The 15,984-nt window shown below is 37.9% G+C and overlaps 1 protein-coding gene and 1 pseudogene across 1 annotated transcript; both read left to right on the top strand.

Moving 5' to 3' along the window:
- The first annotated feature begins 4,007 nt into the window (after nucleotides 1–4,007).
- On the top strand, nucleotides 4,008–5,774 carry LOC139823944 (large ribosomal subunit protein eL31-like). Its single transcript, XM_071796412.1, has 3 exons — nucleotides 4,008–4,115; nucleotides 4,532–4,759; nucleotides 5,461–5,774. Exons 2-3 carry the CDS (start codon nucleotides 4,539–4,541, stop codon nucleotides 5,600–5,602), a joined length of 363 nt encoding a protein of 120 aa, XP_071652513.1. The 5' UTR covers nucleotides 4,008–4,115; nucleotides 4,532–4,538; the 3' UTR covers nucleotides 5,603–5,774.
- An 824-nt stretch (nucleotides 5,775–6,598) lies between these two features.
- LOC139823938 (uncharacterized) lies at nucleotides 6,599–11,715 on the top strand (annotated as a pseudogene).
- The last annotated feature ends 4,269 nt before the right edge of the window (nucleotides 11,716–15,984 follow it).

Raw genomic sequence — 15,984 nt, forward strand, 5'->3', positions numbered from 1 at the left:
ATTAATTAACGCAAACTCAGAGTCCAACATTTTGACGAGCTAGGTTATGCACATTTGTTTTGACTTCATGTATGAATGTGTGTGTTAAGAAATCACGCTGAAAATTTCATCGGCTGTCCCATGGGACACATTTACGCCGGCGTAATGATTGATAAGCCAATCACAAGACCCCTTGAGTATCCATTTTGAAAATAAGCTTTGTAAAAGGGAACAGTAATTGGCTTACTGATCTTTACGCCGCGTAAATACGCTCCATGGGACAGCCGATGTTTATACTGACGTAATGAAACGAGCGTAAAGCTTGTGATTGGCCAAGCTTCTTTACGCCGTACGCCGGTACGCCGTACGCTGGCTCCATGGGACTTCACTTTTAGCCTCGATTTGAGAGTCCATTTTCGAGATATTAGCGAAAAATGCGCGACGCGTGTACGGGTTTTTTGTTGCGTCGCAAAACTACCGGTGTTTAAAAAATTTTATCTCTGCTCCATTTGGTCGTACAGACTTGAATAAAAAACGAAATTGTGCGGAATTTTGTAAGCTACAATTTTTATATCTACATAAATTTCCGTAAAGTTGATATTTTTTGAGTTATTTGCGAAAAACTGGTTTTTTTTTTATATTTTGGACCTTTTGGACCTTCCTCTGCCCGTAACGTAGCGTCTACACATGGGGACTTTTATATGTTAAATAGTACCCTAAAACAAGCCTGTTTACAAAGTTTCAGCCCAGTCAGTATTATTTCCTTCAAATTTTGAAAAAAATTCTATCTCTGCTCCACTTGGTCGTACAGACTTGAATAAAAAACAAAATTGTGCGGAATTTTGTAAGGTACAATTTTGATATCTACATAAATTTTCGTAAAGTTGATATTTTCCGAGTTATTTGCGAAAAACTGATTTTTGGGACCTTTTGGACCCTCCCCTCCCCGCAACGTAGCGTCTACACGTGGGGACTTTTAATATGTTGAATAGTACCCTAAAACAAGCCTGTTTACAAAGTTTCAGCCTAGTCAGTATTATTTCCTCGAGATCGACAAATTTCGAGTCATTTTACTGGGCTAATAGTTTCTTTGCACGTTTCTTTTGCAGATTTTTTACACGCTTAATTTTCACAAGTGTGATGTCAAATACAGACAAGATTTTTGTTTATCTGCTATAAGCGTTATTTTGAATGTAAGATTTTAATAATCAAATGTTTTTAATAATCAAACATTTTCAAACTGCAAGCGAGGGACAAGCAATATCATCTACAGCATGTATCCTTAAAATACTACGATCTTTTCTAGCAGCACTAGCCACTAACGTATAATTTGTCCGCCGACATTACTAATTTCTTCTGCAGCAACACATAAAATGTTGAACAGTTTTCTCGAATGGTTATAATAACGTCTGTATGTCCTTGCATTATTAATTCGTTAAGATATTGCTCACATTCTCATTCTATTAACAAAATTTTGAAAAAAGTTATAATATTTTTAATAATATTTTTAATAAAATTTAAAACTATTAATTTAGAAATTACATCTTCTGACCAAAAGCGTTGGTCGAAATTAATAATGTCTCGATGATTGATCCGAAAAAGTGCTGTGTGAATCCGACAAAGCGAGTTGGCTCACGGTTTTTTCAATGTTCATATCGGTAAAGACGTTATATATTGCCAGTTACTGGAGATTTAAGCTGCTTTAACTGTTATTCTATTCACTGGCGAAATAAATTTATTATTCTGATTTTTAATAATATAAGAGAAATAAGACCGTTTTCTGTGTGACCGTTATACAATCAATCAATATTAAATAAGCCGTATACGATCCGAGCTTGGATCTTAATAGCCTAATAATATTTTTTATGTATAATTATACGTATATTTTTTCCAATCTTAATAAATTGCGCGCTGAGTAACTTGTCAGACTTACAACACAGCTCCTGTTGGAGTAGTAAATTCTTTACTATTATTTAAATTGATTTAATTAGAGGGGTGTGAGGGGATTTTATTAATCCAATAGGAGCTGTGTTGTAAGTCTGACAAGTTAATCGGCGCGTATTATAGTTGATTAAAGTTGGAAAAATATGTAAATATAGTATATAAAAAAATTATTAGGCTACTATAAAATCTAAGCTCAGATCGTAAATGGTTTATTAATATTGATTAATAATATTTTGATAAAAAAGCCGCCTAGAACCTAGAATGGAAATATTAGTTTAGTTTTAGTTCAGACTATAGCCACATATACTTTTTTCTGAATAAGAAAATTTTAGCTTTTTGCGTTTCAGATACCTAGAACAGCTAGAATTATTTACACCGTCTGTCATTTATGGTGACCAGGATATAACAGAAAAGAAGAGCATTTTTGTTACTTAAAAAATAAAAATAAATTTTTAAAATAAGGTGAAGAGAACATGCAAAGTTTAACGTTATTCACTTTCTTCGTTTCCCTATAAAAAGTTCCTGAAAAATATATATTTTAAAGATCTTTTAAATCAGAATACCTCCGTTAATAATTCTTTACATTCTCTTCTTGACAGAAGAGATTTTACCACTTCTCAATATAAATATAAATTTATCTTGTTATGGTTTTATTCGATTATTCCGGCGTTTTTATATTTGTGATTTAATTAGATTATTGTTTACTTTGTTTATATTATTAGATAATTGTTTAATGTTTTAGTCTAGACTAATGTTTTTTTTAATGTTTTAGTATGTAAACTTGAACATTAATTATCATGTTTTTTTATATTTATCTTCTTCTATCGTAGTAATCCGTTCCGAAGAAGACTAAGTACAGTCGAAACGTTAAGCATGTGTATTGTTTATTTAAGAAATTGTTTTTATTTTAATTCAATATCTCTCTGTTGTTGCTCGTGGCCGCTTATAAACATTAATAGCTAATATAAATTTAATAAGAGTAAAAAGAACATTATGAACTACTTTTTTTCTCGATATAGTTAATATGTAATTATTGTTATGCATTTCAATATTAAATTTAAATACTATTATGCTAAAGTAAAGGTTTTTAATGTAAGACTTTTTTTGATATAAGAGCAAATTTGCCAGAACGGGGATTTCTATACATTACATTTACGAATTTAGTTTTTATGTTTATAAATTTTTTTTAATTAATTATAATTGCAATCTTTATATTTATAAATTTTAAATATATATATATATATATAATATATATATATTATATTTATTTATTTATTTATTTATTTATAAATATAAAAATTAAAATTTGTAAATATAAACGTAAATGTAACGTATAGCGCATCGTCGATTTGCCAACGCGAAACTCGGCATTCGGCGAGACGCGAGGAGCGATACCCGAAATGCATGGCATCGTGGCATAGCCCCAATAGCCCGCGCGTGCTAAGCAGCTACGTCACAGCTCAAGCGAGAAGGAGACAGCAGATCGTATGTCTGCCCTTCTCTCCCCGCTCGAAGCTTGCCGAGTGCCGAGTCAGCCGACTGGCGTATCCCATCCCCTCCATCTAAGTAGTTCGGACACGAACCATAGCACGGACACGAACCATGTGTGTACCGTTAAGGCCTTCACACACAAATCGACGGAAGACGTAAGACGTAATCGTAAGAAAATCCACCAATCAGAGTCGACTATTCCCCTCTTTAAGAGGGAAGAAGAGGGGAATAGTCGACTCTGATTAGTGGATTTCCTTACGATTTACGTCTTACGTCTTCCGTCGATTTGTGTGTCCGGGGCTTTACCGAGCGTAACGACGTAGTTGACGTCCACTTTCTCAGGCGGCGCGTCAGTATACGTCCGCTGGAACGGAATGATCCCGGTGGCCGCTCTCAGGTTTCTCTCTATTAATATCATAAAAAACTTTTATTGTTCTGTGCGTCCCTAAAAACATCGATCCTTGAATTTAACATCCGAGACTCCGCTTCCTAGGAACTTCGTCAACTAGGACGAGAGATTATCCTCGCTCCCTAGGAGTGGCCCAGCCAATTGGCGTGTTCTACAGCTCGGCCCTCGGACAGATAAATCCAGTCCTCTAATCCAGTCGCCCCGCTACATCGCGTCAACGTCGATGGTGAGAGCGTCTATCTTCTAGTCTTTTAGTTTTAGTTCTTTCCGCATTTAACCGTGCATCGAGGAGGTAGTTATGATTTCTTGTAGATTGTAATCCTTAAACATCCTTTTCTATATTGTTTACATGCGTTTAGATTGTCAAAAATATTATCCGGTAATCTTCCTCTCGTGAATTAATGTTGAAATAATCGTCACATCTGATTTCTTCGTCCGTTAATCAGCGCTGAGCACGTGACGTTTATTGCGTTGTTGCTGCTCGGTGTGACACTTCAACGATGCATTACGTCCAAAGTTACAATGAACCAAATAGCGTTTAAAATTTTGCTCCATCGTAAGATACATGCCGGTTTTCATTCTGTTCAATTGACGAGATTTGTTCTGTTCTGAAATTTATTTTTTTTCGTGAGATTGGTTGCTGGATATGGTTATGTCTGCATACGATCGTATATAGTTTGTCATTACGATATAATTTTATAATTGCAGGTGAAAGATGGCAAAGTCTTCTGAGAAGAAGGGAAAGAGTGCGATCAACGAGGTGGTGACTCGCGAATACACCGTAAATCTTCACAAACGCCTTCATGGCGTTGGATTTAAGAAACGCGCTCCGCGAGCGATCAAGGAGATCAGGAAGTTCGCGGAGAAACAGATGGGAACACCTGATGTTAGGATAGACACACGCCTCAACAAACAATTGTGGTCAAAAGGCATCAGGTATTTTTTCAATAAAAACTCAACAAAACTAACGACCGATTTCACCGTCTCCGATTAACTTGATCCTCTGATTAACTCTTCATCTCTTTCTAACTTTCCCCTTAGAAAGAGACGAAGAGTGAGTTAATCAGAGGATCAAGTTAATCGGAGGCGGTAAAATCGGCCCTAAGAGCTTCAAGTTGGCATGCTTAAATTCCTGGAGTAATAATTCGGATACAATTCTCGAATTAGAATTATTGGACGTATAATTTGTGCCAAAAATATAAAGTACATTGAGAACAAGAAATAGAAAATAAACCGTGCTAATACAGTCATAGTTAATTCTTGCATTAATTAATCGATATTGAACATCTTTGAATATATGAGATTTGTCAGTCTAATATAACTTTGTATCTTCCAATTTTATCGTGGAAAAATGAGTGCACGTAACTATAGGCTTGTCTTTTTTTTCGCTAAACTAGTGTACACTCGTACTTAAAATGAAAAAGATATATATTGGAAGTTTTGTGAAAGCGAGATAGAAAGTTTTAGTACAGTCCAGTGCAGCGATAAAGAACAGGAGCCCTATTCTCGAATCGTTTTCATCGTTTTCTATTTGAAACGCATTGAATTTCGCATGCGAGTTTCATGAAAACGATTCGAGAATAGGGCTCCTGTTCTTATTCTAGGAATATATCACACATTATTTTTCCTCTTTTCAGAAACGTTCCCTTCAGAGTTCGTGTAAGACTGAGCAGGAGGAGAAACGACGACGAGGACTCTGCAAACAAGCTGTATACCCTCGTCACATATATATCCGTTTTCGTCGTTCAAGGGACTTCAAACCGAGAATGTGGATGCTAGCCAAGATTAATGTATTTCTGTATAATAAATAACGATGAACTGAACTCGCAAGGTATTCTTCTCATCACACGATTTATACCGAATCCGTATATCCTAGATAAGAATAATATCTCTGTGAACTTCTGAGAAGTATTCTTTTATATTATATTATAAAATAAAATATCTAAGCTAATCTCTTCGTATCGATATCTTTGACAGTGACAGATACATAAACTTCTTATATTGATACCTATTCTTTCGAAATATAGCTTTACTGCTCCCATTTCTCTTTTTCAGTACTTTTTTTTAGTTTAGACAGGGAATCGAAAATTGTAACAATTCAGGAAAGAGAGAAAGATCACTTCTTCATTATTAATCACTAGCAACGTACGAATAATTCGCATCAAAAGATAATCGAGACTACACACAATATATATCGCATAATTATCAGAATTATCGACTCAAGCAGATAGTTATCGACGAGGTATTACTAAACTGATGAAAACACTGCGCAAATTATTATGCTATGAGAAGGCTGATATTATTGACAAATTTAAAAATGCATCGAAGATAGTGGTTATACGAGTATTTCAACTTATACTAAACTATCAATGTTTTATCAATATTTTATCATGTTATCACTGTTTCAATTTACAGATCTCATAATTCTATAAAATTAGAAAAAGGAATAATTATAGTTATAGCACCATCAGTGATGACCAAAAATGAACTCTGTTACATATTTGTTCATTTCATATTATTCTCTTTCGAAAGAAAATTGATATTAATTTTACGCTACAACGGCCCGCTCAACCTGCCGCTTCGGATGCATGTCCAATTTTTAATGGCATCTCATTATCGGCGACATTGATCAATCGGGAGATTCGCGTAATTCGCGAACTATTAGAGGACCCTCGTGTCAACATCTCGAGCGGAATTTCGTAGGCCGGATGGCCGCGTGCGCGGCGAACTTGGCGCGCATACGTTGTACGTCCGCAGTGTACGGTATCCGCGGTACGTACCCGCTCGCTCGCGGTTTTGCGCGGCTGGAGCGGGCTGAATCCGGCCAGTATGCGCCTGGTCCGGCACGGTTGTGGATCGCGGCATTGTGGTGCGAGGCGCGCCGCCCGCGATGGAGCTGCGCGAGATGAGCCGCGCGTATGGCAATGCGGAGGAGACCGCGGAGCTCCTGCCGCAGCGCGACAGCGCGTCCGAGTTCGAGAGCTACTTCATCGAGTACGCGATGCAGAAGGAGATGATCAATCGCAACCGGTGCCCCGCGAGCCGACGATTGCTCAGCCAGGCCGCACACCTGGATTTCAATTTTTCCAATAGCAATCACTCCAAGGTTGGTCCTCGACGGGCCCCACGGCCACGGGGGATCGTGGCTGTCCACGTCTCTCCTGCGTTCGGAGAGGAGTTTTACGGTCCCAGAAGAGTAGTCTCCTTCGTGCGAGGAACTCTGTGCATAAGCTAGAACCTAGAGATTCACGAATGATACTGATCGGAAAGAGAGGGATGCCTAGAATTTGCGTGTCTTAAGATCAGAAGATTACCTTAGGAAAGCAGAGAGGGTTTTTCAAAGATGCATATTTACCCTTTTTACTTTTCTTTCGACTTAAGAATTGATAATCCAGGAGAAAGACAAAAAGAGATACAAAGAATCATTCTGCAGATCTATGTCATCATCCAATTCACCATGTGTCAATCATTTCTTTTAACTGATAAAGCATTATTTTGGATTATATCTCACGACGTTGCGTGTTACGCAAGATTACATAAATGTTTACACTCTTTGATGATCGTTAATCCGTTTTATTAATATAATTAATTATATATATCGCGTGTTTTTTTATAACATTACTACTTTACGCACGACATTCGTAATCTACATTTTTTTCCCCACAGTTATAATTAATTCGCGAATATTTACTATTATTAATCTATTATCTTCATTTTATCAATGTTCAATTATATTAATTAACATTTATTTATTAATATTTGTTCATTAATATTTTTATATTATTAATTATTTCTAATTATAGAATTTGGAAGTTAGACAGAAACCGCATTACACTTCTGTACGTTTTTCTCGAGTTTATCTCATCAATCCCGTATCTTTACGAATTTTTAAATCGCAATTTTTTATTCTCGGGAAATGAAAGAGGTTCTCGGAGGTTCTTGTCGATTTATCGTACTCCGAAAGAGTCGTACATCATATATTATAATGAACCGATCTCTACAAAAGTTCCTTATTGATCAGTGAGTTAATTAGTTCATTAGCTCACACAAGCGGAAAATTGTTCTAATTTCTTTCATTCGGATATAAAAGCTTATTTCTTCATTCTACTCTAATTATTATATTAAGTTAATTTTCAATTTAAATTTATATATTTTTTTATCGTGTCCGGCGAATTATATTCGCGTAATGAAGCTACAATGACTGAGACAACAGTTTGTTAATTTCGTCCCCGTCAGGATTCACCATGTGCCGGAATCACCATGATCCATACCTCGAACTGGCCGCCTTCAAGAAAGCGCGAGGAGGCAACAGCTCTGGAGAACCTCAGGAAAAGAGTGGAACAGAGCAGTTGTACAAAGCGGAGCGAATTGCCGATCCCGTAGTAGCCACCACGTCTTCGATCAACTATGAGCTGACTCAACAACAGTTGGACAATCGGCCGAAACTTCTGAAGAAGGTAGACGGTAGAAATCGCGAATACGCTCTCTCAGAGAGTATTATTTCGTTCAATTTAAAGTAATTATCTTAAAGTATACGATCTTGACTGATCTTGACCCTCAATTTAATAATTAAGTACTGTCTTTTCTTTTTTTTAGCGCGTATTTTTGTCTTGAGAATCGCTTTTAAATTGTTAGATGATCTAATGAACTGACAACTTGGATTTTCAACTGCGTTAATTGATTCCAGTAGGATAATTACATTGAGTATACTTTTTCGAAATGTAAAAATTGTCATATCGCATTGTCAAATGATCTTTCTGTTATTCTATGTTATTTTGAAAACAATTACGAAATGAAGTTAATAGTGAAATAATTGTAAGAGAGCAAATAATGTCGCGTCTTTTTGTAAATCCAGGTAGATAGCTAAAGACGAACATTGCGCGCCGGATTACGTGTCTCAGGTTCGCGGAATATAATTTCCGTTGTGTCCTTGGCTTATCTGACGTGCGACTGTTTTCGAAATGGAATACGAAATCAAAAGAGCGAAGGAGCACGCGCGCAAAGAACTTGGGTCGATACTTTAAAGTCAGGAGCGGCGCACCGTTATCTCGGTTCCTAAATGCAATTGGGATATTGCACAATTGGTCTGTTTGGACTTTCGGTTGACTTTCGTTTTGGCGATCTTTCGGTTTGTTGTTTTTTTTTGTTTTTTGCACAAAATTTTATTCGCGGAGCAACGCTTCCTTGTGTTCGGTTCTGAGGACACACGAAGCGATGCTCCGCGCCGGAAGGCTGAATACCATAGTGTTCTTTAAATTTTAAAGAGAAAGAGAATCAGGATTGGAGATGTAGACATCTATAAGGATGCAAAAGCGCAGTAATTCGAAATTTAAAATTCTAGATGTAAATCCAAAGAGAATCCAGACACCTAAGAGAACTTACGAATCTCAAGCTCGACGATTTCAGGATTTGAGAATTCAAGGATTGTACAACTTGTGTAGATTAAAAAATTCAAGAATGCAAGATTTTCAGGTTTTAGAGATTTGCGAATCCCGAAATTCGCTAAGATTCGCGAAGGATCTACAATTTTTATCACTTGAAAGGCTCGAGATTCGCGGACTCCAGTATTTAGAGGCCCGAAGGAGGCGAGCGCCTTACGAAAAACCCGAGGACGGAGTTGTACGATATCGCGTGTGGCATATCGCATAGATCGTAGAATGGATTTATTGCGTGCCCCTCGCGCGAATCAAGATGAATTTTCTTTGCAGATACTCAGCAACCGACCGATGAGTATCACGCACGATAGCAGCGATTTGGAGACCGACTGGCGCGACAGCGAATTCATCACCGAGTGCCTTTGCTGGCACAACGTTTATCGGCAACGGCACAACGCACCCCCGTTGACCATGTCACCCCAGGTAGTAAATCAAGAGTAATAAAGGGCAACGCGGAAAACGACCCAAGAACATGCCGCGAACTTAAATGATACTTATACATTATTGTTCGATGTTACAGTTGTGCGAGTACGCTCAATCGTGGGCTAATCATCTGGCGCACACGAACACGTTCTATTATAGGAACGATCGGAACGTAGGTCACAATCTTTATTGTCGTCCCGGTGGCGCGGTACCAAGCGATGTCACGGGACAGGAAGTCGCGTCCTACTGGTACTCCGCCGTGAGGCAGTACAACTTTCTCAAGGAACCGGACATTCTCCACGCCAATGTAAACGCAGGTAAAAAAAAATAATAAAATAACAGTATCTAAAGTTAGTAAGATTATAATGGGCGAAACTTCCGAAAACGTCAAACTTTAGGTCAAACTTTGTAAATATATAGGTTCCTTTTAGATAAAAAAGACATATACCAAAAGGATTTTTGCGACTCCAAGTTTAGCAACTTTTTAAATATTTTCCACATCTTTTTCTTATGTCCTATGTATTATTGTCCAGTCTATCATTGTTTGTGTGGAAAATTGTGTGAACGAACTCTAACTCAGTATATTACAAACCAAAACAGTTCTCAAGTAACGTAAACAACCATAAAATCATACCCGTCAAAAAGTCATAATATAAACATCATTGGCGAAACTTCAGAAAATCAGAAACGTTGCAATGCAAACCCATGTGACAACTCGTCTCGTGTGAAAAGTGTATGCGTGGAGGCAGGTAGGTTCCGCCCCCCTGCGGGGGGCTCCACTATTGATAAACTAGAGACATAGTGTGTCTTCAAAGTACATGCGTGGGCTTTCCACGCGTGGAAAGTTGTAAACCCATGTGGCATCTTGTTTCGCGTAGAAAGTGTATGCGCGGAGGCAGCAAGTTAAAAATGTTTAAAAAGTTGCTAAACTTGGAGTTGCAAAAAATTCTTTTGGTATATGTCTTTTTTATCTAAAAGGAACCTGTTCACAAAGTTTCACCTAAATCGGAGCATGGACGTTTCGGAAGAACAGCCTTATTATAATATCTTCTTAGAAATGATAGGAGATAAATTTTATATTGTTGATTTAATTTATTATGTTGTATTAGTATTTTAATTAGACTTTTTTAAATTTATATTCTGTTATAGTATTATATTCGTTACACAGAAAAAGAAGAAGCGTCAAATCAATACTTTTATATACTCATACAAGTATACGTATATACATACGCAACAATAATCTTGAAATGAGATTATATTGCCTTAAATGAAGAAAAATTGCTTAAATAAAGTCATTTATATAGTTAAACGAAGTTTTGCATAGTTCAACCAAGAAAAAAAGTTGAAATTCTTATAAGAAGATTATAGATTGTTGCGTATATACGAGTATACAAGTTTTGATTTAACATTTCTTTTTCTTGTCTGTAGGTTTACACATTCTTATGTATTTTTTATTAATTTTTTATTAACTTTATTGAAGAATAATTCATGCAAAGAAACGTTTTCCTAGGTCACTTCACCCAGCTGATATGGGCGAGAAGCCGTTACTTCGGGGTCGGCAAGGCGTGCAGCAGAAGCGGCAAGGTGATCGTGGTGGCAAACTACGAGCCGGTGGGCAACGTGTCCGGTCAATTTCAGAACAATGTGTTCCCCCCGTTACCGAGAACATGAACGTGGTGCTGTCGCCACCCTCCGTGCGGGTGTCGCGGGGACAGTACGAGCTACTGAGGCCAACGGCGCAACCCTTGACGCCACCGTTACCGCCGCCGTTACCGCCTCTGTTGTCGGACACCGCGTCCACCGCCAGCGACACCACGTCCGTCAGCTCCGGCCATAATACCACGGCCGTGCGAAATGCCTTCTCTGTATTTGCGCGCGATGGGCCGGACGCTGAGGAGAAAGAAAGGAAGAGAGGCCGACCCTTCGCGTGCCGCGAATCAAAGACTTCGGACACGCGAAACACGATGACCGATATTTCTGTCGGGAAGAACGAAATGTTTTTTAGAAGCTTTTATTAATTCACTGACACGCATCTCTAGGAAAGAGCTTCTGAAAAGTCTCCAAAAAGTAACATATAATTAAACATAACAATATAATTATAAATATCATCTCGATGATATAGCTCAATTGTCATCATAAAGTTAATAAGCAATGATTAATTATTGAAGAATATTGCAACATTACTTGTGTCCTACTGTTGCAATTTTTATCCTGACTCGATCGTATTCAGTAATTTCCCACGAAATGTCGGTCATCAGGTTTTACTGCCAGGTTCAGCTACCGCTTGCAAAAGCAGTGATAATCAAAGATACACCGAGCTTCGTCGTGATAGCTGATAATATGTAATAATTAAATCGAGTAGTATAATCTGCGGCGTAATTATTGACAGTGGCGTGACTTTTCGTTTGTTATAAGCCCCATGTGAAAATAAAAGTAATGCGCTAAGCAGAAAGGCAGGATATCTGAAAAAAGTAAGATAGAAGAAAAGAAATTGAAGAAATATCAAGAGGACAATTATACAATTAAAATTGTATTAGGATTAAAGTAACAAGACTAATCAATATTGAAGTGGTATAAATTCCTTTCTCTTGACAAAGTTTCATTTTTGGTGTGTGTGTGTGCGCGCACGCGCGCGCGCGTGCGTGCGTGTGTGTGTGTGCGTGTGTATGTGCGTGCGTGCGTGCGTGCGTGCGTGCGTGCGTGCGTGCGTGCGTGCGTGCGTGCGTGCGTGCGTGCGTGCGTGCGTGTGTGTGTGGTGTGTGTGTGTGTGTGTGTGTGTGTGTTGTGTGTGTGTGTGTGTGGCAGGGAGAAGCTATTTTTTAAAGAGTCAGGTCACTGTCTGTAATAGATAATATCAGCTCAAATTTAGAATAGCCATACTTATTTCCGGTTTGGCAAAAAAGTTAGAAACGATCGAACAATTGTAACTTGTTTTAAAATTTTTCTTAATTTATTCGCTGATTATTCATTGCATATCACGTATTGAAAGCTGGAATTGTTCAAAACACATAGAAGCTCTATTTTGTACGACGGTTTTAGAGTTGGCACTTGTTTAAAGAATAGTTATAGCTATGTATGATATATTTGAGAAGCCTAAATGACGAATTGCGCCTAGCGTGGAGATATAATACTTTGCACATACCTTTCCGTCCTGTTAAAACATAAAAATCAATGGTTTGCGGAGTGGAGTTTAAGTTTCTTTACGATAACGAATGTTCCTACGAGTAGTGAGGATCAGTGTTCTCCAGAGGTGATCTAGGAAAATAATTAAAATCAAAATTGAAAGAACACCTTGAGACGAGAGAGACCACAATCACAGTACGTTATACATTACGTATTGTTAGAAGTATTTATAGGATATTAATCCTGGAATAGCACTAGAAGGAAGATCTGCGATATTTAATCTTAAATAATACTAACAATAAATGAAAAGAAGGAAACGATCGGAAAGGAAGTTTGCAGGATTTAATTTCATACGGCGAATTTATAAAATTAGAATTAAAGAGAAGCTATATTCAGCACCATATATATTTCATACCTTACATTCAGCGCTAAATGTCAGATGTGAATATAGACTTTTTAATTAAGTAGCTTAGTGCTGTCCTTATTTATTTTCGAGTTTCAACGGAAATGGAATTGAATAGGCTTAATCGCTCTAGGACAAGTTGAACATAACGAAGTCTTTAATTGAGACAGGCATTCGTTTGAAAGCGATAATTATCACGAATCTCTCGCTTTCAAACATATAGGACAAACACAAATACGTATCCTACGTCTGAAGCACGGGTAGTAAGACCGTGGTCTGAAGTCTGCCAGACCGCCAGACTGTTTGATAAATCATTATCATCATAGAGAGACGACGCTGAGCGGTTACACATCGGTGCTTTACATTTCGCCTTGTCAATGATGATTTATCGTGAAGTACAACACGTGATTAAATCTTCACTCCCCAATTATTCCTATGGAATGAAAAGAGAAACGAACGCGGGAGAATTAATTAATCAGTGAATTGGGGAAAATTTTTAGGCTGATGTAGTAGTTGCTTCAAATGTTGTTGCAGCGATTTTAGCGCGTTAAATAAGATGTATGTACATATGACACACGATCTACGGCGAGATTGTTAATGAAATAACATCGATTATATTAGAGGAAGGTCTCTCAGGTACGCAAGTTATTGCGGTTACACCTTACGGCGGTTCTAGTAAAAGCAAATTTACAGCGATTTTATAATTTGACCCTGTTGGACCTTGATTCGCTGATATAGAGATATATTAAAGATAGATTGTTACAAAAACATAAATTATTTTTCACAGGTAGATTGTTGTATTATAGAGAGAAGAAGAGTTATTTTTCGCTCATAGTCGACCGACTAGTACCTCGCTTTTCCAAACATACAAAATAGAATATAATGTAAAGCGTATAAACTGTAAGGAGACACGTTTTTGTCTCTTTATACTAGATTTTCGCTTCCGTAGAACCTTATTGTGATGCTACATATGAAACGATAAAATCGTTGATTAATCGATCGCATATGAAATACCCGTTAACGATTCGCTTAATCGAATTACTCAATTAGTTTAATCGCGTTTCGTGTAATTTAATGTGAGATCATTGCCCGTGAGCTCGTGGCATAAAACGACGTGCGTTCCACAATGCCGATAATAATGTTTATCATAGCGCACAGGGTTAAATAACAATCGCTCGATGTGATAATTAAGAGGCTTTCATTAATCTAAGAATGTTAATTAAATAAAATTACGATTACCGAGAGGATCGACGAGGTGGAAACGGTTGTTCGTCGCTTTTGAATGTCTTTTTTTCGTATGCAACGCATGCGAGCTGTTAAGCGAATGGAGTATTTAAAGTGCGTGTACGCTCACCTGTTGACAATCGATACTGAAACGTCGTTTCATTTATATATGTATATTGAACATGACGACTTGAAAGCTCGTAGATCTACGCACAGTGTGTTAACTTTAAGAATCCTTTCTAAAAAAAGGCATGTAAATCGATACTCGCATCTCTCGAAGTCTTCTCGAAAGTCTCGAATTGCTTTGTTGGCTCTTTTCCGCGATGCCGATTGGTTCTCTTTCGATTGATTGCCGTCGCGCCGTGGCTTGATTCATCCCGTGAGGGGCTGTCATCGCGGAGCACAGTCGTACGTTTTGAAAGTTTAAACGTTAGCCTATATTGTCGTGTGAGTGTCGTGTTTGGTGCTCGAATACTACCGCATCACGATGCAGGCGGTCGTGGATGTGCGCGAGGTGCACACGCAGCACACGAATCCTCTGTTTAATAACGCCATCATTAACAGTGTCCTTCCACTCATTACACGAATTGACAATTATTCTGCTAATTTTGTCGTACATCCATATTTATTAACGGCCCCCCCTCCCCCGCACCCACCCCGTCGGTAGGCAGCGTGGACCTCGCTTTACAACATAAAGTACATGCTAAGTTGTAAAACGAAATTATCGCCCCCCCCTTCGGCCCCCCCCTCGCACTCCCCTGTGTGTGTGTGTGTGTGTGTGTGTGTGTGTGCTTCCCACGCATAATTAAACTAATGAAACTCCCAGCGTGAGACCTAACTGCTTGAATCGAGATGCTTATTTACATGTACTTTTCATATACCAACTATTCTCTGCTTTAACAAATTATTTCTGTTACAAATATTAAGCGTTTAAGTTAACGAAACATAAATAATTTGTTAAAGCAGAGAATAGTATGAAAAGTACACATAAATATTTACTTTTCATATATCAACTATTCTCTGCTTTAACAAATTATTTATGTTACAGATATTAAGTGTTGAAGTTAACGAAACAGAAATAAAATTGTTAAAGCAGAGAATAGTTGGTATATGAAAAGTTCATATTTACATGTACTTTTCATATACCAACTATTCTCTGCTTTAACAAATTATTTCTGTTACAGTTATTAAGTGTTTAAGTTAACAAAACATAAATAATTTGTTAAAGCAGAGAATAGTTGGTATGTGAAAAGTACACATAAATATGTACTTACCAAGCAGACAGTTGTCACGTGACCTTCTTTTGCATGCGCGTGCGGCTACGGAGCATGCGCATGTGGCCACAGGGCATGTTCGTGGTCGCTACCAGTCGCTACATCGCGTCGGTATGACAGGTCTCATAACCTGATAGTCGTCAACTTTAACCGTTAATATCTCGCTTCGCGGGGGCAGAGCGACACTTTTTTCTGCCAAATTCGGTCGTTTCGTGCAAAAAACGCGTCGATTGAGCCCAAGTTGAACGAAATCGGTGAGGAGGCCACTTTTGCTCAGAT

This window comes from Temnothorax longispinosus, unplaced genomic scaffold, assembly GCF_030848805.1.
Source record: "Temnothorax longispinosus isolate EJ_2023e unplaced genomic scaffold, Tlon_JGU_v1 HiC_scaffold_22, whole genome shotgun sequence".
In the NCBI taxonomy this organism is placed as follows: domain Eukaryota; kingdom Metazoa; phylum Arthropoda; class Insecta; order Hymenoptera; family Formicidae; genus Temnothorax; species Temnothorax longispinosus.